This window comes from Bos taurus, chromosome 23 (assembly GCF_002263795.3).
Source record: "Bos taurus isolate L1 Dominette 01449 registration number 42190680 breed Hereford chromosome 23, ARS-UCD2.0, whole genome shotgun sequence".
Lineage (NCBI taxonomy): Eukaryota > Metazoa > Chordata > Mammalia > Artiodactyla > Bovidae > Bos > Bos taurus.
In genome coordinates this window covers 47,367,099-47,387,183 of record NC_037350.1, presented here as the reverse complement: position 1 = coordinate 47,387,183, position 20,085 = coordinate 47,367,099, and the positions used below count along the sequence as shown (strand labels likewise).

General features: G+C 43.6%; 1 protein-coding gene across 3 annotated transcripts; it reads right to left on the bottom strand.

Moving 5' to 3' along the window:
• Positions 1-4,051: 4,051 nt before the first annotated feature.
• Positions 4,052-19,870, bottom strand: EEF1E1 (eukaryotic translation elongation factor 1 epsilon 1). Of its 3 annotated transcripts, none has more exon segments than NM_001040599.1 (4): positions 4,052-5,317; positions 10,655-10,750; positions 15,528-15,728; positions 19,764-19,858. In NM_001040599.1, coding segments are annotated over 4 exon segments (525 nt in total). In that variant the 5' UTR covers positions 19,851-19,858; the 3' UTR covers positions 4,052-5,176.
• Positions 19,871-20,085: the final 215 nt, after the last annotated feature.

The window sequence follows — 20,085 nt, the reverse complement described above, 5'->3', positions numbered from 1 at the left end:
GAGCTGGGCTTCAGTGTTATAAATCCAGACCTAAGACGTGGAGGAGTGGGATGAGGAGCCCCCTTGTGTACCAAGAACCTCTGCCCGGCAAGAGATATATGATGGCAACTTTCCCCCATTGCTTTTGCAGTAAAATTCACCCAGAGCTCCAGGAAGAGTTGGGAATGTAATTCAGCTTCAATAAATCAAGACTAAAATTAAGATGGCCAGATATGTAGCCGCCTACTCAGGTGCATGGAGAATTTGAAATTTAGTGCCCTGGTAATGGGTTGGAACAGGTTATCCAATCGTGGAGAGAAAGAAGAAATATTGCTCTCTGGGGTTAGAAAGCTAAATGCTCAAATCCATGACACCACCACATCTCTGCCAAAGCTAGATTAATATTAAAGTTTGTGTAACATCTGATTCTTTTTTTAAGTAATGAAGTCAAATGATAGGAAAAAATACACATACATGAAAGAGCTATACTTCGTAATCATTCTAATTTGACTCCTTGTCAAAGAACTGTGTCTTTCATCTCTTGGTGTGATGTATGTGTAACTGATTGTTACAAAGTTCTATTCTTTCCTAACAATACTTCTGCTTAAACTTTTATCAACACATCTTGAAGCTTTTCTGGAAGGACTTTAGCAGGGCTCTCACCTTTAGCACCAGGAGAGGGTGATCTGCCCATTCATTCCACTTCTACCTCCCTGCCTCGGTCCCTGAAGGAAAACTAATGTGCCCATCGAAGACTGTGGGGACTCTGGCTTCAGACTTAACTGGGTGGAGCCAATGGGGGACCTATATGCTTAACAGGGAGTGAAAATGAGAATGCTCACACATCAATCAAAACTCCTTTGTGTGGGGCTTCCCTGGAGGTCCAGTGGTTAAGCATCCACCTTGCAAGGTAGGGGACACTGGCTTGATCCCTGGCTGGGAAGATCCCACATGCCACGGGGCAGCTAAGCCTGCGCACCACAACCACTGAAGCCTGCAAGTCCCAGCACCTGCTCACTGCAACTAGAGAAAGCCCGCATGCAGCAATGAAGACCCAGTGCAGCCAAATACAAATTAAAAAAACCAACAAGCAGTGCAATGATCTTACTGCTGAGTGTGGATGGTGATGGGATAATTTACATTAGGTCACTTTTCCTACCATCTTGGGAGAGCATCTGCCTGCCAGGGACCGACAACCACAGAGCCCACTGCTTCTGCTAAGTCGCTTCAGTCGTGTCCGACTCTGTGCGACCCCATAGACGGCAGCCCACCAGGCTCCCCCGTCCCTGGGATTCTCCAGGCAAGAACACTGGAGTGGGTTGCCATTTCCTTCTCCAATGCATGAAAGTGAAAAGGGAAAGTGAAGTCGCTCAGTCATGTTCAACCCTCAGCGGCCCCATGGACTGCAGCCCACCAGGCTCCTCCATCCATGGGATTTTCCAGGCAAGAGTACTGGAGTGGGGTGCCATTGCTTTCTCCACAGAGCTCCACAAATCACTTCAAACCCCAGTGCACGCAAGGATGACAGGTGACATCCTCCAATTCTGCAACTGTATGATTCCTGTTCACGCCAGCTGTGGCCTCAATGGGTGATCAGCATGTTGGTCAGTCTCAGCCTCTGCCATGGTTCCTAAATTAACATGAGATAATGTGTATGTTCAGAGAAGGCAATGGCACCCCACTCCAGTACTCTTGCCTGGAAAATCCCATGGATGGAGGAGCCTGGTGGGCTGCAGTCCATGGGGTCGCTAAGAGTCGGACATGATTGAGTGACTTCCCTTTCACTTTTCACTTTCATGCATTGGAGAAGGAAATGGCAACCCACTCCAGTGTTCTTGCCTGGAGAATCCCAGGGACGGGGGAGCCTGGGGGGCACCCGTCTATGGGGCTGGATGGGGTCGGACACGACTGAAGTGACTTAGCAGCAGCAGCAATGTGTATGTTGTAAAGTGCCTGGTACAGAGCCCAGAACACAGACATGACTACAGTTATCTCATTATTTCTATTTACTTTCAGAGAATCCACAGGTTCTGTGGATGACACAATTACACACTTGCCCTCATAGAGTTTCCAATCCAATCGTCTGTAAACAAATTCCAGAAACAGTATGCAAAGCATTCTTGGAGAGGCTGCCAGCTGCTCAACACCCCTTGAAAGTATGTGAGAGCAGACTTTCCTGCCTACTTGCTGTGACAGAGACAGCCTTGTGCCTACCCATCCCTTCTTCCCTTCCTCCTCACTGACAGAGCACAGGTTTTACTCTGGCGGGCGATGTGTGTGCTAAAGAACTACATTTCTGGCCTCCCTCCTGGTGGGGAGGAACAAAGTCGTGTAAATAGATAGATATTGCTGAACAGGGCTTCCAGGAAAGGTCCTTCGAGCAAATTGACTCAGCTGGGAGAGGAGTCTTCTTGCCCTTCCTCCTGGCTTCCTTCTCTGGATCTTAATCATGGACTTGAAGTCTGGAGCCAATCGCCAACTTGGACCATGAGGTGAACTTGAGAAAACAGAAGACTACTTGTTTTGTATGAAGAAGTAGCTGGATGCCTACCAGCAACTGTGGACTGTCTTCTTTCACATGAGAAAAAAACAATCCCTTGGTTTTTCTGCTATCCACCTGTACCTAAATGCAATTCGCACTTAAACACTTTTCTTGGTTAGCTCAAGATGTACTTAATACTACATTCTTTCAACAAACATATCCAGAATCTACTGTTATGTGCCACTCATCGTTTTTGACGGCTGCAAAAAGTACCTCTGGTGGGAGACAAGCGATCAAAAAGAGCACACTGACGTTCAGAGCCAGAATGGAGGCGGGGGAGATGGGGTGGTCAGCAGGGACCTGGTTTTCAGGACATGACAAAGTTGAATGCTGAAGAAGTTATCAAAGAAAGGGCATTTCAGGCTGAGAAGTGCCTGACGGAGATGACCAGAAGCCCAGCAGCCTAAGGGGAACTGAATGGTTTCAATTTAGACACTAAGAGCATCATTTAATCTTCACCTGGGGGAACAGGTTTTTCTTTTCTGCCACCCTCTCACTGTCCAAGATCATCCTGGCATGCAGTACGTGAGAACCTGTTTGTTTTTTGTTTGATTGCACCGTGGGGCTCGCAAGATCTTAGTTCCCTGACCAGGGATGGAACTCAAGTCCTCAGTAGTAAGGGGATCGAGTCCTAACCAGTGGACCTCCAGGGAATTCCCTGGTGATAACCTGTTGAAGCAACGTTGAACTCTGCAGTGAAGAACTGACTAGCAGATATAAGGAAGCCCAGAGGGTTAAGACTCACAAGGCACAAGTGGGAAGAGGGTCCATTCAGCAAAGAGGCGTCCTCCGCCCCTTTCCTCACAGCGGACCTACACTGAAGTAAAATGAAATGCTCAGGATGGGAGGGCTGGCTAGCCCGTCTCTCCTCTATCCTGTCTGTCCTGCTTACCTCCCTGGGTCCAGGGGAGACCAGAGAAGTGTTAGGGGAAGGTGTGATTCGCAGTAGTTGATTTTAAGGTGGAAGGCTTACAGCAGACCCAGCTGCGAGAGTGGTTCGCCTGAAAAGTCAGACCAAGCAAGCCCACCTCTGTGGTTCACAAACTCCCAAGATGAACTTGAGCCCTCTAGTCTCTGAATATGCAAATACAAGTCGACAGTTTCTAATACAGAGGCTACTTTGTAAAAATTAAAAATGCTCCAAGTAGCAACGAGTTGTGAAATCCAACCCTGTATAAACTGTCTTCATCTAAGGGCTTCCCGGGTGGTTCAAGGATAAAGAATCCACCTGCCAATGCGGGAGACCCAGATTCAGTCCATGGTTGGGAAGATCCCCTGGAGATAGAAAGGGCAATCCACTTCAGTATTCTTACCTGGGAAATCCCATGGATGGGGAGCCTCTCGGGCTAGTCCATGGGGGTCACAAAAACCAACTACCCAACAACAAATTACAGTATACTCAACACTCTTGCCTATTAACTCTCTTTACTCAGGAGGGGTGGGGCTCTTATAAAGGGAAACCTTTACTGATAGCCAGGGGCTGCACGTTAAGGCTTTTTTTCCCACACACATTGTCTCCACGAATCCTCAAAGTTTAGAGTCATCTTTATTTTTACATTTTATCTTTATTTTTACATATTAAGAAAACGTGGTTACCTGATTTGCTTCAGGTCACACATGCAGCTAGTATGTGATCAAAGCAGCATGGAGCCAAAAGGAGGTGATGGACATTTCCCAAGTCTCTGCTCTTTGCACTTGAACTTTGAATTGTCTTCTACTGAGACTCAGCCGGGGCACCAAAATCTTACATCACAATAAAGTGCTCAAAGACTCCACTTTTCCTACAGTTTGTAAATGTAAGCTCTTTAGCTCTCAATCACTGATTATTTATTGACTCAGCTGCTAAGAGTTATAAATTATATTGGTTTGTTAATAAAGTGTGAGTTTTTGTTCTTTAGGGCATTGAGGCAGCCTTTCTATGTTGGTTTTTATTAATAGTTTAGAAAAATCTAGTAGTTACAGAGTCCAAAATTCGGGGGACGGTGGGAATTTCCCATCCCTTTTGAGCTGCTGCGTATTCCAATACGCCCACGGCCAACAAAAGAACCATTAACTCGAGGGAACATATTTTATCCCACTTCCCTCTCGGGCAGAGCAGCAGTTGGTTTCACGTCCATGAATACTGACTACAGGAAAGAAAGAAAAAAAAAAGATTTTGCCAACCACCTTTACTGGCTCACATGAGAGACAAATCCATCTGTCTTCCCTTTTTGTCTCCTTGGTGACCATTTACCCTAGCTGTTCATAAACAAACCACTAGAAATACGCAGAAGGGGAAAATGAATTTTACAAGATGAGACAGGTCAATAAACAATCAAATATGTCAATTACTGGAAGGACTTTTTTTTTAAGATTAAACCACTGATTTGCAACTTTTATTAACAGAAATTTCATCTATATCTATAAAAACCAAGATAACTGATAACTTGATTTCAACTCAAGTTTTGACAGCAGTTGAAGTTTTACATTAAAAAAAACTGCAAAATGTCAACTAAAAAACAGACAAAATGCTGGGACATGAGTTTGTACTTAAATTCTACCAACTTCAACAAATAGAGAATGGATGCATATCAGTTCACGTCAGTCCTCTGGTCCGAAACACACTTCCCACTGGACATGGGTTATTCCCTCTTCTGGGCGGGGCGCGGGTGGCTTCTACTGGGAATTAGTATATAGTCTGTTCTTGATGAAGACAACACTAGACAGATGCTGCCTAATCCCTGGACAGTGCTGAATGTGACAAAACCAGCGCGACACGTTAAGATATTTCTCCTTCTCTTGAACTGTCAGGTCAACCTAAGTAGAGATGAAAAACACACACAACACAGACATTACATGAGTGCAACTATTAATATCACTTGAGCGGGAGACAGAAACTGGGGGGAACCCCCCACGGTGATCAAAGCCAACATATTCAGATAGGAGTGAACCATCTCAGCCACTTGGATGAGCTCTCCATTTGTTTAAGGCTTTCATGTTGCCGTCAAGACCAGACGTGCTTCTGAGCGAAATCTCAAGTTTTCAACAAATGAAAAGTCTACATTAAATCAGGATCTGGAAGACCAGAGGGGTTTTTTTTTTTATTGAAGAGAATAGCTTCTGAGAGACTAAGATATGGTTCTTTCTCCAGTATTTTTCACAAACCTAAAATAAGGAAGGTTTATTGGCATCTAACATACTTAACTGGAGAAGGCAATGGCACCCCACTCCAGTACTCATGCCTGGAAAATCCCACGCATGGAGGAGCCTGGTGGGCTGCAGTCCATGGGGTCGCTGAGGGTTGAACATGACTGAGCGACTTCACTTTCACTTTTCACTTTCATGCATTGGAGAAGGAAATGGCAACCCACTCCAGTGTTCTTGCCTGGAGAATCCCAGGGATGGGGGAGCCTGGTGGGCTGTCTTTGGGGTCACGTAGTCGGACATGACTGAAGTGACTCAACAGCAGCAGCAGCAGCAACATACTCAACAAGGGAATACAAGGTAAACTCACATACATACATATCTACAAATATACATACACACACATTTCTGGATGGCTGCTGTATATAAACGTGCAGACAACTCCTGATTTCTACTAAACTCTGGAGAAATACACAATGACTCTTTTACTGTTAAGTAATCATCGCTTAACAGAAGAAGGAAGGGCTATTTCCAGGGTGTGTGCCTCGGATGAACAACAGGCATTCTGAATTCTCTTTGCAGTAAAGCTGAACTTGATCTTCAGAGGATGTAGCAGCTCACAGCTCACAGCTCATTGGAGAAGGCAATGGTACCCCACTCCAGTACTCTTGCCTGGAAAATCCCATGGACAGAGGAGCCTGGTAGGCTGCAGTCCATGGGGTTGCTAAGAGTTGGGCACGACTGAGCAACTTCACTTTCACTTTTCACTTTCATGCACTGGAGAAGGAAATGGCAACCCACACCAGTATTCTTGCCTGGAGAATCCCAGGGACAGGGGAGCCTACTGGGCTGCCGTCTATGGGGTCGCACAGAGTCAGACACAACTGAAGCGACTTAGCAGCAGCAGTAGCAGCAGCACCAGCTCACAGAACTGACTGTTCCTCCATAAGGAGGCCCAGAGACTTGGTTAGGGAAAGATGCAATCAACACCGTGGGTCAGACCTCCGATCACTTCACTGGGCTCAGACCCCAGTCCAGGCAACTTGAAGCCTTTTATCTGAGCCAAATTTTGGATTGGAATCATGAAGAGGTGTCAGGCAAGAAGAGGCCAGCAGGCCAGCCACAGACCAGGTAAGACTAGTGCAGTTCCTTCTCCTGTTGTTGGCTCATTTATTTAACATATTGCAAGTCTCCATGAAACTGACTAGGAATGTTCACAAACACACAAAATCTCAGTCACCCTCTGGGACCGCAAACCCATTAGCCATCTACTTGTCTCGTATTCCTGTGTCCACAGGCAAACACTCTCCTAAGGCACCAGCTCAGCAACACTGAAGGACAAATCACTCTGGCATTTGATAATTATTACAGAACAGAAAATATTATAAAGGGTAGACAGGTAGCGTTTTCTCAATAAGTGTTTAATTGAACTCATACTTTCTTTCATGTTTACTACCAGGCAATTTAAATAGAAACGCGGACAGAAGTCATCCGGCCTTCCTCTTTGCCTTCATGACATCAGGATACAAGTGCACTAGGATCCGGTCTGTTAACATCATCTTTGATGTCACATGTCTATCTCTGTTGGGCCAGTTTACCAGCAGTGAGAGTCTCACTGCTACTGTTACATAAAACTTCACTTTCCGGTTTAAATCCTACATGCAAAGTGCTATTCACTGTTGTTTTGTTGATAGGTCGTAGTCGTGTCCGATTCTTTTGTGATTCCATGGGCTGTAGCCCGCCAAGCTCCTCTGTCCACGGGGTTTCCCAGGCAAGAACACTGGAGTGGATGGCCATTTCCTTCTCCAGGGGATCTTTCCAAGCCAGGGACTGAACCCAGGTCTTCTGCATTGCAGGCAAATTATTTTCTGTCTGAGCCACCAGGGAAGCCCACTTTCACACAAACACATACATATGTACATATATGCATAAATAAAATTCAAAACCAACTTCAACAAACCTCTTTACTGATGGCTACAGCAAACAGAAGTAGCAAGTATTACTCCAACTTGATTTCATGTCAGCTGTTGATACATATGGTGAGTCCAATTTGACTGTGTACAATCTGACTAATTTCAGAACTCTTTCATTTTAAAAAGACTCTACTCAGCTGTTTTGTGAGATGTTATTGTTCAGAATGAATTAAAATGCACGAAGAAAGCATTTCCAAACAGTGAGGCTTATTTGATCTGGGTTCAAGTTGTTCACTCAAGTTTTGATGCGGGGGGAAGGGAGGTGTCTGTTTTACAATCTACCCTTCAGAGGAGCCCGTGCTGTCAGACTGGCGAGCGCCGCCACCAGGCCTGCTCCCGAAGAGGGCAGCAGCCCACACCAGCGTGCGCAGAGTCAGGGCTTCACCACCTAAAAACTGCACGCTGTCCAGCCTCCAGTGTCAGGAAGACAACAGACCCACAGCAGAAAATAATTTTTATTCCAAGAGCTTCTAAAGTTTCTTCTAACATTTCCTAATTGATTCTTTTAATTAGATGATCTATGTTAGAGAACGTAAATTTGTTCACTTTCCCTCAGGACATTTTGCTAGAATACAACCTGTTTCCAGGAAGATCACGTTACACTTAAACTTTTGGTTTTGTTACCACCACTACTCTTTCGGAAAACATACTGTAAACAGAGAAACAAACAGAAGACCTGACTCTCACCAAACTTACGTTATTTTAGAACTCTTGGGAAGGGATCCCCATCAGCTATTTTACTTATAACTGGTTTCCCACCATCCCTTTCTAGCTGAATTTTTCTTTCTTTTTTTTAAATAATGGGAAACACAATGTGATTGTTCTGGTTAACACTTCCTGCTTCTCACTGGTCTGCAAGCCAGTGTGTCTGCAGTGATGTTCAGCCTTCCTAGTGAACCATTCCTTCCTATTTACACTGGCGCTCTATAACCAGTTTGAACTGTAAGGCCAAACAGATAATATTCTTAGTCACTAATTTTCCATGAAGACATGTCAGAAACACTCTGAGCGACCCTTTTCAGATCAAAGGAAATGCTGGTCTGCGGGCTTTCCGGCAGACTCCACGCTGCCTCCGGGACACTCTTGACAGCTGGCGTTCCTGGATTGTTCGGTAGCTATTTCTTTTTTACTTCTTTCTTTCTAAAAGAATGATACCTCCACTGGTGTTCCAAGCTCCAAAACAAATGTATTTCAATTGATAACAATCTTATAGTTGAGCAGCAAGTAACGTTACAACGGATTTTAATAATCTCGAGTAACAGCTTGTTCATGGGGGCTGCTGTGTACCGGTGAAATCACTTCAAGAGATCAATGAGTCACTGGGCTGATCACGAATGGCCACAGTAACTGGCAGTGCAACAAAGGAGAAACAACGTAACGCTCCCCAGAGGGAATTAACAGACCAGATCTCAGGAGTGACTGGGCCACAGCTGAAAGCGGCCTCACGCGAAACAAAACACAGCGGGATCGTTTGATGACTTGAAGGTTCCCTGCTTCATACAGGGTGCTGATTGCACTGATTACATATTAAGTATTCAATAATGTGAACAAGGAAATGAAGGAACATACGAGGGTAAAAACAAATACACAGCCAAGGAAAACAAGAAGCTATGGGATGAACTTGAGCATGGAGCTATCTGAACCTCCCATCAACCCTGCCTGAAATTAATACCCAGAAATCACTTCTCACCTGGGTAAGTTTACACCCAACTCAGCAGGGGTGTCATTCAACACCACAGGGCAACATGGTCACAGCACAGGCTCCGTCTGTGAGGCCTGTTCCTTGAGAAGGTGTTTCCTGCTCCGATGTAACCTGCCTGCGTGTGCACGGAGTGGAGGCTTTGGTTGTGGACTCATTTGATGAACCCAAGGGGACGGTGAAGTGATTTACATATTATTCCACTCAATTTTGTTTCAGAAAAAATGAGCATGAGATCCTTAATCATAATATTGTAATCATATAAAGAGGATATACATCTCAAAAAAATAGAGATATAAATAAGCAGGGATCACTGAATACTGTCAATGGGAGACTAGGTTTTTGGGTTTTTTTGAAGCTTTATTTCGTTTACTCATTTCTGGCTGAGCCACATGGCTTGTGGCAGCTCAGTTTCCCCGACCAGGGACTGAACCCAGGCCACAGGAGTGAGAGCCCAGAATAGTAACCATTAGGCCACCAGGGAACTCCCAGAAGCCTCATTTTAACAGACGGCATTGAATGAAACACTTCCAACCTGCTTGAGAACCACAGGCCCTTGTGGGCACCTAGAATCAGTGAAATAGCCTGGCAGCTGGTACATTAGGGAATGAGGACCTTGTTCACTCTGCTGGCAAAGATTTCCACACAAGCTCCCTCCTTCTGAGTATTTCCTTTCCCTACTGCATGACCTGTATAAGCCACAGTGAGAAGAAAGTGAAATAAGCACTGGTTTGCAAGAGTCACACTTCCTTATAGTCTTTTATTTTTTTAATTAGAGGGGAGAAATGCTCATCTTCTTAATGACAGCTTGTGTGTGATTTCTCTGACACAGCTCAGCATGGAGACAGGACTGAACGCGTGTATTTGGACTGACCAAGAGCTGAGGATTCAAGTTACACATCCAGCGATCTAGGCTGGATGGGGAAGAAAGTGCACAGGCTTGAAAAAAGGGTAGAAACTGAGTTACTTCAGGTAACAATGGGACCAGGGAGTAAGACTGGAGTAAGAGAGGAGGTCGCACAGAAGGTGGGGTACTAAAAGCAGGAGTGGACAGGTGATGGCGAGGTCCAGGTGAGGAGGACAACCAAGTCCCAAGGGGCCACAAAGAAAAGCAAGACCAAGAACAGGAACAAAACCAGGCATGTCAAGGAGCAGGAAGCTCCTCTGTGTGATGGGTCCAGGGAAGGGAGGGATATTTGCATAAGGTGCCTTATATAAAAATAATCCCTTTCATTTGATAAGGTGAAAATGCAAATTTGATTTAAATTCAAGACAAATGAAAAAAAGGCATTCTGAACACTGCAGACAAAAAGAGCCAGTAACTATTTGAATACTCACAATAAAGCGATGAAGCCCATAATATAATAGGATATCTGCTAATGTGAAGTTATATCCTGTAAGGTAGACTTTATCTTCAAGATATGAATTAAGATCCTAGAAAAACAAATAACAAAATATTAATTTAAAAAACAATAAAAATAAACTTAATTATACATTTGATTTGAAACATTTAGAAAGCCATTAGAAAGCAAAACACTGAAATTTAATAAATTCAATCTTTGACAATAACAGAAATTTATTTGAAATCACAAATCATACATCAACTCATTTTAAAAAATAGGATATTATTCATCTTATTTTATTTTAAATAAATAAGAAAATATTAGAAAATGATATTCACAGTGCCATCTATGGTAATTTCAAAGACTCCAACTATTTGGGGAGATGGGGGGACATTTTATAAATCATGCTCACGTTAGATTTATTTTCTCCATTTAAATATAAAAAGCTCCTCAACAACTCCTACGTCTTAAGAGAATTAAAATGTATTGGTTTGTTAGATTTTTTAATATATGTATATTTTTAACTTCTTAATTGAGAATAAATATGTGTAACATGTTAAAATTAATCAGATTTTTATCTACCACCACAACCATTGGTAGGTGCATAATTCACTTAATGTTAAGGGCATCCACACTGTGGTGCAATCAATGTTCAAAACTTTTTCATCTCAGAAAGCTAATGCTCTGAACTTTTTAAACCAACTTCCCCTTTCTCTCATCCCCAAGGCCCTGGCAGTCACTATTCTGCTTTCTGTTTCTATGATTTTGTTCACAGCATTTTATATATGCTGTATATGAGCAGAATCATGTACTATTATTTGTCTTTCTGTGACTGGCTTATTTCACTTAGCATAATATTCTTAAGATTTATCCATGATGCAGCCTGTGTCACAATTTCCTTCTTTATTAAGGCTGATTAACAGTCCCATGTAATCATTCCAGAAAAACTTCTTAAGCTGCAGAGACAGCAGTTTGTTTTCATTCTCAAATCATATGCCACATGCTTGGCACACAGTGGTTCAGTAGTCAGTAAACGTTAGCTGAATTGAATCTGAGCTCTTCGAATTTGCCCAAGCCTTCATTTAAAGATAGTAATTTTCAAAACTGTTTATGAATATGGGATTGTAAGGGGTGGTACAGATGATGACGTTAAAAAAACATGTACATAGACAAGGAAACAAATGCATAAGAATCAAAACAAAACTGGGCAGAGAAGGTAAAACACAATGGTACATACAGGCTATCACTTAGTTCCCTAGCAATCTGGTGGGTGGAAATGTTCTTCCCTCCAAATGTCTTCATATGAAACAAGTTTGATACACCATAAGAATAAAATAAATATATCTGCAATTAAGAACTATCTCTAAAAGAATCTGAAATAATAATTTAACACTGCTTTGTATAGTGTATATATTCTTAAAATATTCCGTATCTATGTTTTTGTTAGGGCTTCCCTGGTGGCTCAGAATCCATCAGCAATGTGGGAGACCTGTGTTCGATCCCTGGGTTGGGAAGATCCCCTGGAGGAGGGCATGGCAACACACTCCAGTATTCTTGCCTGGAGAATCCCATGCACAGAGGAGCCGAGCCTGGCGGGCTCCAGTCCATGGGGTTTCAAAAGTCACAAAGACACAACTAAGCGACCAAGCACGGCACAGCATGGTTTTCGTTATAAAGACTCTTTTAAGGTGATACTCTTCAGTTATAAAAACTTTAAAATGGAGTTTCAAAAACTATCAAGAGTTAATATTTTTCTGATTAGTGATATAAATCAAAATTTTCAGAAATTAAATTATGATTTTTCAGAAACTGAATTCTGAAATTTAAAACACAGAATTTCACACTCAAAATATTCGTGGAAAAGAACTAAAGTGTGATGTTCATTATTTTTTTTTTCTAAACAAGTATTTCTGATACCACTGCCAAACTAGCATCAGAGTTCTATCTGATTTTTCTGTTTAACTATTATTAAACTTACTCCAGTATTCTGGCCTAGGGAATTCCATGGACTGTATAGTCCATGGGATTGCAAGGAGTCAGACATGACTGAGGGACTTTCACTTCTTCACTTCACTTCATTGATATTCTTTATTTGGTTAGACATTCCTCTCAAAGCGCTGCCATACTGATTAATAGTGACAATTCTTTGGGAAGATCCCCTGGAGAAGGGAAAGACTACCCACACTCAATTATCCTGGCCTGGAGAATTCCATGGACTGTACAGTCTGTGCGGAGAAGGCAATGGCACCCTACTCCAGTACTCTTGCCTGGAAAATCCCATGGACGGAGGAGCCTGGTAGGCTGCAGTCCATGGGGTCACTAAGAGTCGGACACGACTGAGCAACTTCACTTTCACTTTTCACTTTCATGCACTGGAGAAGGAAATGGCAACCCATTCCAGTGTTCTTGCCTGGAGAATCCCAGGGACGGGGGAGCCTGGTGGGCTGCCATCTATGGGGTCGAACAGAGTCGGACACAACTGAAGCGACTTAGCAGGAGCAGTACAGTCCGTGAGGTCGAAAAGTTTCTGACACAACTGAGGGACTTTCACACATCCTTCATCTGGATCCAAATGTTAGTGTATCGTAATGCCTGCTTTTTAAAAAAATAATAATTTTATTTATTTTTGGCTGTGCTGTGCGGGTTCTTCTCTAGTTACAGAGAGTGGGGGCTACTCTCTAGGTGTGGCACATGGCTCTAGGGCTTCAGCAGCTGCAGCATGTGGGCTCAGCAGCTCTGGGGCATGAGGGATCCTCCTGGGCGTGCTCAGTCGTGTCCGACTGTTTGCGACCCTGTGCACTGTAGCCCACCAGGCTACATGGGATTTTCCAGGCAACAATACTGGAGTGGGTTTCCATTTCCTACTCCAGGGATCTTCCTGGACCAGGGATCCAACCTGTCTCTCCTGCGCTGGCAGGTGGATTCTTCACCCTGAGCCACGGAGGAAGCCCAATGCCTGTTTTTTAATTACATATTACCTTGGCTCTGAGCCACTCTGGTTTTACCTTTGAAATGGAACTTTTGCAAGTAAATTAAATCCTTTTGCAATATCCTTATAGCAAGATTTTTTAAAAAAGTAATAAAAACAGAAGCAGCCCAGTATAAAAACAGGCAAAGAAGATATGTAAGGAAATTTTTTTAAAAAATGATGAAAATGCTCATGTTATGAAAAAAATGCCACAGCATTAATAATGTCACACACACAAAAACAGCAAAGTAGACAGAGAGATCACTCTGGCTTTGTCATGAAACTGGGGTGGTACAGGGGGAAAAGGGTAGCATCTCTGTCAGCAGGGGTTTTGGGGAAGAGGCCACGGTCGTCATATCCCGGCAAACTACAAGAAAACACTTTCCTGGAAGGCAAATGAGCAACACAGCCTTAGAAATGTATTTAGCTTTGGTCCAACAATCTCCCTTGCAGGAGTTTAGCCTAAGGAAACAAACGGAATGCGCTAAAATATTTAGCCACAGCCTGGTAACTACATGGTACAGACTAAATGCTGACACAGCTATATGACAGAATACAGACAGGATCATCAGAGAGAATACAAGTGACTATTTATGGACTTAAAAGGGCTTCCCTGGTGGCAGAGTGGTAAAGAACCTGCTTGCCAATGCAGGAGACATGGGTTCGATCCCTGATCTGGGCAGATCCCACATGCCTTGGAGCAACTGAGCCCGTGCGCCTCCCTAGTTGAGCTTGTGCTCGAGCCTGGAAGCCGCAGCTACAGAGCCGCCGGGCCCGTGCTCCACAACCAGAGAAACGACTGCAACAAGAAGCCTGCCCACCCAAACTAGAGTGACGCCCCGCTGGACGCAACCAGAGAAAGCTGGTGCAGCAACAAATACCCAGCCCAGCCATAAAAGAATAAATAACAGTATTAAAACAACAAACAAAAACTTAAAAAAAAAGGATAGTTGATCATGATAGACCTATAAAGGCAAAAGATCTGGAATTTATTTTCTACCAGTCCTATTGATGGTATCTGTCAGGAACAGAATTTAAACCATTTCCCCCAGAATGATAAATGAAAAGCTTTCAGTACTATGAGTTCTTCTCGTACAACTTACATCACCAATTTATAATTGGCATAAAATTAGGAAACAGAAAGGATTCCTACAATGATGTGGTTGACTGGGTGATGTCTAAGGTTCCTTCAAATGTTAAGCTTTAAAAAAAAAAAACTGCTTTATTTTTATATAGGTAACAAAAATAATTTTATTTAGAAACTTTCATTCTTGGTAATTCTAGAGCCATATTTGGTTTCTATTTTATAACAATAGATTCTTTAATTCTAATTTGATTTCTTTAGAAAGAAAATACAAATCCTAGAGCTTTAAGTCTCAAGGGAGGGAAATGGGACTTCTCACATCAATCGGACAGGCTTTTCTCAAACTACAACCCCCTCAAACTCTGATTCCTTTTTTCCTTTAAGAAAGTACTTTGCTGCTTAGAGAATCAGAACTACTGACTGGGGGAAATAAGTATCAAGCAATCATATAAAAGAAAAAATCATAAAAAGCTATCATTATGGACTGTGATGAGTGCTACAAAGGAAAAGCACAGGATGTTAGTAAAGAAAAGCATTTAAACAAGAAAGTGCATCTGTGTGAGAGAGGTAGTAGCCAAGGATGTGACTGAGGAAGGGTATCTGAGCTGAGGTCAGAGCTGAGGGGCGGGCAGAGTCTGTTCCAGGGAAAGGCAGCAACAAGTACAAACAGGGAAAGACAGTATCAGGTATAAAGTATCTCGAGGTAGAAGAAACAGTAGAGAGACCAAGAGCTTCAGTTACTGCATCTCAGGGCAAACAGATCCCGCCTACTAACAGTTCACACACGGCAGCCCATAAACAGAAATCTCGCCATACCTTCAGGACCGTGTGGATGTCATCTTTACTGGAGTGTCCGTCCACTCGCGTTACCCTGTACTCTAACCACTGCTGAACCACGGCTTTCTCCTCTGCCGTGCTCCCCAGCAAATACTCCTTGTTGGCCTGCTTGACTAGGTGAGCTGCTATGGTAGTCAGTCCCGTTAGACTCGGACCATTGTTTGTCTGAAGAACTGGAATCTTAAACAGAAAGAAAAAAAAAATCTCAAAATACCATCACAACTGATAAGTTCTAAATCCTAAACTTTTTCTTTTTTTAAAATACTCTTAACTTATTAAATAGGCTTCTCTGGTGGCTCATTGGTAAAAAATCCACCTGACAATGCAGGAGACACAGGTTTGATCCCTAGGTCTAGAAGATTCCCTGAAGAAGGAAATAGCAACCCACTCCAGTATTCTTGCCTGGAAAACCCCATGAACAGAGAAGCCTGGTGGGCTAGAGTCCCATGGGGTCGCAAAGAATTGGACTCAACTGAGCAAGTAAGCATGCATGCATGTAGATATTAAACTATATACAAATCAAAGTCAGGAAAATAAGTTATATTAGTTTACATTTGATAATAGTTGCTTGATGTCATGAAACTGGTGGTAACATTGCAAAAATAGAGCAATGATATTTCTACCTAATTTATAACTACATATGTACAAAAATAGAAAATGGAAATCCTAATAATACCGCATTAATTTCAATCAAGATTACCCACACCCTATTTAGCAAGGTGAACGAATGTGCTTAAATAAACCCAATTTTGTAATAACAAAAACAAGAAACAATTGTAGTGAACACTGAATTCGTGCTGATACAGCTAGAACCACCAAATGAGTTGTAGCCTGGTTTAAGTGACATGTGATCTAATATGAGTAGTTACCTCATTAACTAATTAGTTAACTCATTATATGGTATGGACTGTGATGGTGATTTTGCTGCCATGGATTGCATATTCATCAATTCTGGGGTAACTTTGAATGAGTACACTCATAATAAAAGTCTATAATAAAGTCAGGGCTTCAGGTAATCATCTGAAAAACAATTCTACTTTTTAAAGTTTTCCTGATTATAACAGCAATACAAAGGATCAGATTGTAAGAAACTGCTAATTAATTTAAAAGTTTTTGATGCAAAACTAGGCAAAGTATTGAGAAATGTAAAAGAAAATGGGAAGTATCACAAATAGGGAGACTAACCAATCATAAAGAACAAGTAAACAATCCAAACGACTTCAGGAAACCGCAAGGGAACATTTTCAGAAGACGGCTGCTCTTTCCTGCTCTTTCCAGTCTCCTGAACTCAGAGAGTGACTTACTCTATACAGGGACCTTTCACACTTGAACCTGGGTCAACAGGACCATGTGAAGGATACGGGAAGATTAACGTTTTATGGATACAGATTCAAAGGTTACCTCCTAAACAATAAAGGAAGTAACCAGAGGCCTTCTAGCTTTCCCCTTCCTCACCACTATTTCCATTCACTAGCTAGCTCCCTGAACTCTCACTTTTGCCTTTACCCTTAAGCGAAACCGTCACTTCGTAGATCACCAATAATCTCCTTTAAAAATGCATTAAAAAGTAAACATATGAAGCTTGCTGAGGGTGTTGCCAGTGTTCCATCCCCTGACTGTGACGGTGTGCACTTTATGGCCGTGGTTTAGTCACTGAGTCGTGTCTGACTCTTGTGACCCCGTGGACTGCAGCCTGCAAGGCTCCTCTGTCCATGGGATTCTCCAGGCAAGAATACTGGAGTGGGTTGCCATTTCCTTCTCCAGTACTTTATGGTAGGTAAAGAGACTGTGCTTCCAGTGTGGGAGGGAGGCAGGGAAGGAAGAAAGAGGAAAAAAGAGAAAGAGGGAGATGGCAGGAGGGAGAAAGGAAGAAAGAAACAGAGAGGAGAGAAAGAAAGGGGAAAGAAAAGAACTCACGATTGCTGAGTGTGGGAGGAAAAGGACAATTCTAAAGAGAACTATTTGTAAAAATAAATTATCCACAACCGCATCACAGGAAGTCAAAAAATTCCTGGTTACTTTCTCATCTAATCGCTACACCTTCTAAGATGTAAGAGGCAAGTAACTGCATCCTCAGTTCACAGATGAAGAACCAAGGTCACCAGGTAGGTTTGTGATGGGGGAGTCAGGATTTCAATAAAGTACAACTGGCTGCAAAGTTCATTTTCTTTCGTTCGCACAGTCTAAGCAGACAAACTTTATGCATTTGCAATCATGGGACATGTACTATTTCACATTCATCTTAAGGTTCCATGATCTTCCAAGTAATCACTTCCAATACCTACATAAATAATATCTCAATGTGCTGATGTACTATAACTTAACAATGGTTCTCCCAGAGTTGCATTTCTGGATTGTTTTGAAGTTTTTATTATTATTGATATTATTGCAGAGAATGCCTTACTGCTGGCTAACTGCTGTCAGTTGTCTTCCCCCCAAAAAATGAATGAATCTTATCGTAGGTCATCATCCCTTTCCCCAAACACATCAACAGAAAACTTCAACAGCTGCCCTCTGCTTAAAAAAAAAAGAAAAAGAAAAAAGTTTAAAATAAGAAACCACACCTTGAACTCCACAACCCTCACAACTGGGACTCCAACTATAATTCTGGGTTTACCTTGTATTGCATCATCCATCACATTGCTCTACTTGTTACCTCAAATTACCCAATCTTACATAATTTATTAGTTTTATACACTTTAAACACCAACTTTTCATGAAGTTTCCAAACTCATTTTTATACTCAGAATTAACTTTCTCTTTCACACTCATCTATAGCGCTTTCCTGCACTCAGTAACTATTCTGTTCTGCTTAAAAAGAGCCCCCATGACTTTTTCTCATGCTGGATGGTAAACTCCCTGAAGGCAGGATTCATGTTTGGCAAACGTGTGGGGGAAAAAAAACAAACAAACCAAATAAGAGAGAAGCAGCAGCAGAAGAGGAATCAGCTGGAGGCCGGAGAAAAAGGAAAAAGCCGGGTCTCTCTGGCTCCAGTCAGTGGGCTGGTCTTCTGCAAGTCACACATCTTTTCATGTGTGTGTCTGTGTGTGTGTTCAGCTGTGTCCAACTCTGTGTGTTTGTGGATTCAGCTATGTCCGACCCTGTGTGAGTGTGTTCAGCTGTGTGCGATTCCCCGCTATCCCATGGACTGTAGCCTGCCAGGCTTTTCTGTTCACAGATTTTTCCAGGCAAGAAGTAGGTTGCCATTTCCTATCCCAGGGGATCTTCCCTACCCAGGGATCCAACCGGAGTCTCCTGCATTAGCAGGCGGGTTCTTTACCACTGAGCCACCTGGGAAACCCTTTCTAGACTTCAGTCTAACTTGTAAAAACTACAACAGGACTGATTCGGAGATGAAGCAGTCTTCAGTTCTTCCGAAGAAGTTAGAAGAAGGGAAAAAAAGGAGAACCGAAGAAGTCAGAAGAAAAAAAAAAGTTCATCTAGAAAAAAATCCCCAAGGGGCAAAACCTTCTATAATCCAAAGTTGTTTTCCTATAGTCCCCTCCTCTAACACAGTCATTCCTCCTGCGCAACCACTTCGCTTTATAAAACACAGAAGCCCTTCAAAGCCCTTAGAAATCTGAGTTCCTATGCCTCACTAGGTCCAGACCGCGGAACTTCCCCCCAGATCTCAGCACGCTGAACAAGGAACTTGATCAGACTTTAGAACAGGACTCCACTAAGGGATCTTGCGGCCGTCCACGCCGCAACGCAGCACTTTTCAGTACTGTTACCAAAATAGCTGCGATGTGTGTCCACTCAGCTGAAAACGAAGCCTCCGGAGGGGACGGGAGGGGCACGGCCGCCTCGACCACCGCCGTACCCCCCGGCCTGGCACGGTGGACCCCGCACCCGGTTTGCTCTCTGAGGTCGATGAGGAATTCTGAATGAAAGGTACTGTTGACAGTAAATGCTGTCACTGAACGCACACGAGGGGCCTCCAGCCTGCTCTACCTGAGGGCTCTCTGAGGACCCCCTCGCTTTCCCAGAGCGCGATGATGACAGTTTGGCAGGAGGGAAAGTTCGGAGCGAGCGGAGCAGTTTCCTCCCGCTCCCTTAACTCCCTCCGGGAGCCAGGGCCGCAGAAGACTGGGAGCGCAGACACGTGAGAAGCCGGGCAGCATCCTCGCTCCGCAGCCTCCCCCGCCCGGCCCGGCCCTACCCGGCCGCGCTCCCGTCCCCCTCTCCCGCTCCGCGCCGCCTCCGCTTCTCACCTGGCGCTCGCCCTGAGCGCTGTACTTGTTCCCTTTACTCAGCCCCAGAGACTTCTCCAGCAGCGTCAGCTCCGCGGCCGCCGCCATCTTCCGGCAGAGCTCCCGGCAAGGATCTCCTGCATTGGCTGAGAGGGACGTCCCGCTCCCTCAAACGTCACCGGCTATTGGCTGAACTCAGGGGGCGTGCCAACACGCAGGAGGCGGGGTTAATGAGGGCGGGGCCGAAGGCGGGGTGTGGGACAGATGGAGAGAAGCTGGCCAGCCTCAGAGAAGCAACCGGGGTACCAGCAGAATTCTGAATTTAAAGATTATTTAGAGAGCG

Excerpts from the sequence above, each read along its gene's own strand:
- EEF1E1 (XM_059880431.1), bottom strand. The coding sequence starts at position 19,850 with ATGGCGGCGGCCGCGGAGCTGACGCTGCTGGAGAAGTCTCTGGGGCTG. Across the intron at positions 10,751-15,527 it reads ACATCCACACGGTCCTGAAG|GATCTTAATTCATATCTTGA; the intron begins GTATGGCGAGAT and ends TTGTTTTTCTAG. Across the intron at positions 10,256-10,654 it reads ATGGGCTTCATCGCTTTATT|CCTGTGCACTTTCTTCCCCA; the intron begins GTGAGTATTCAA and ends CCTTTTTTCAAG.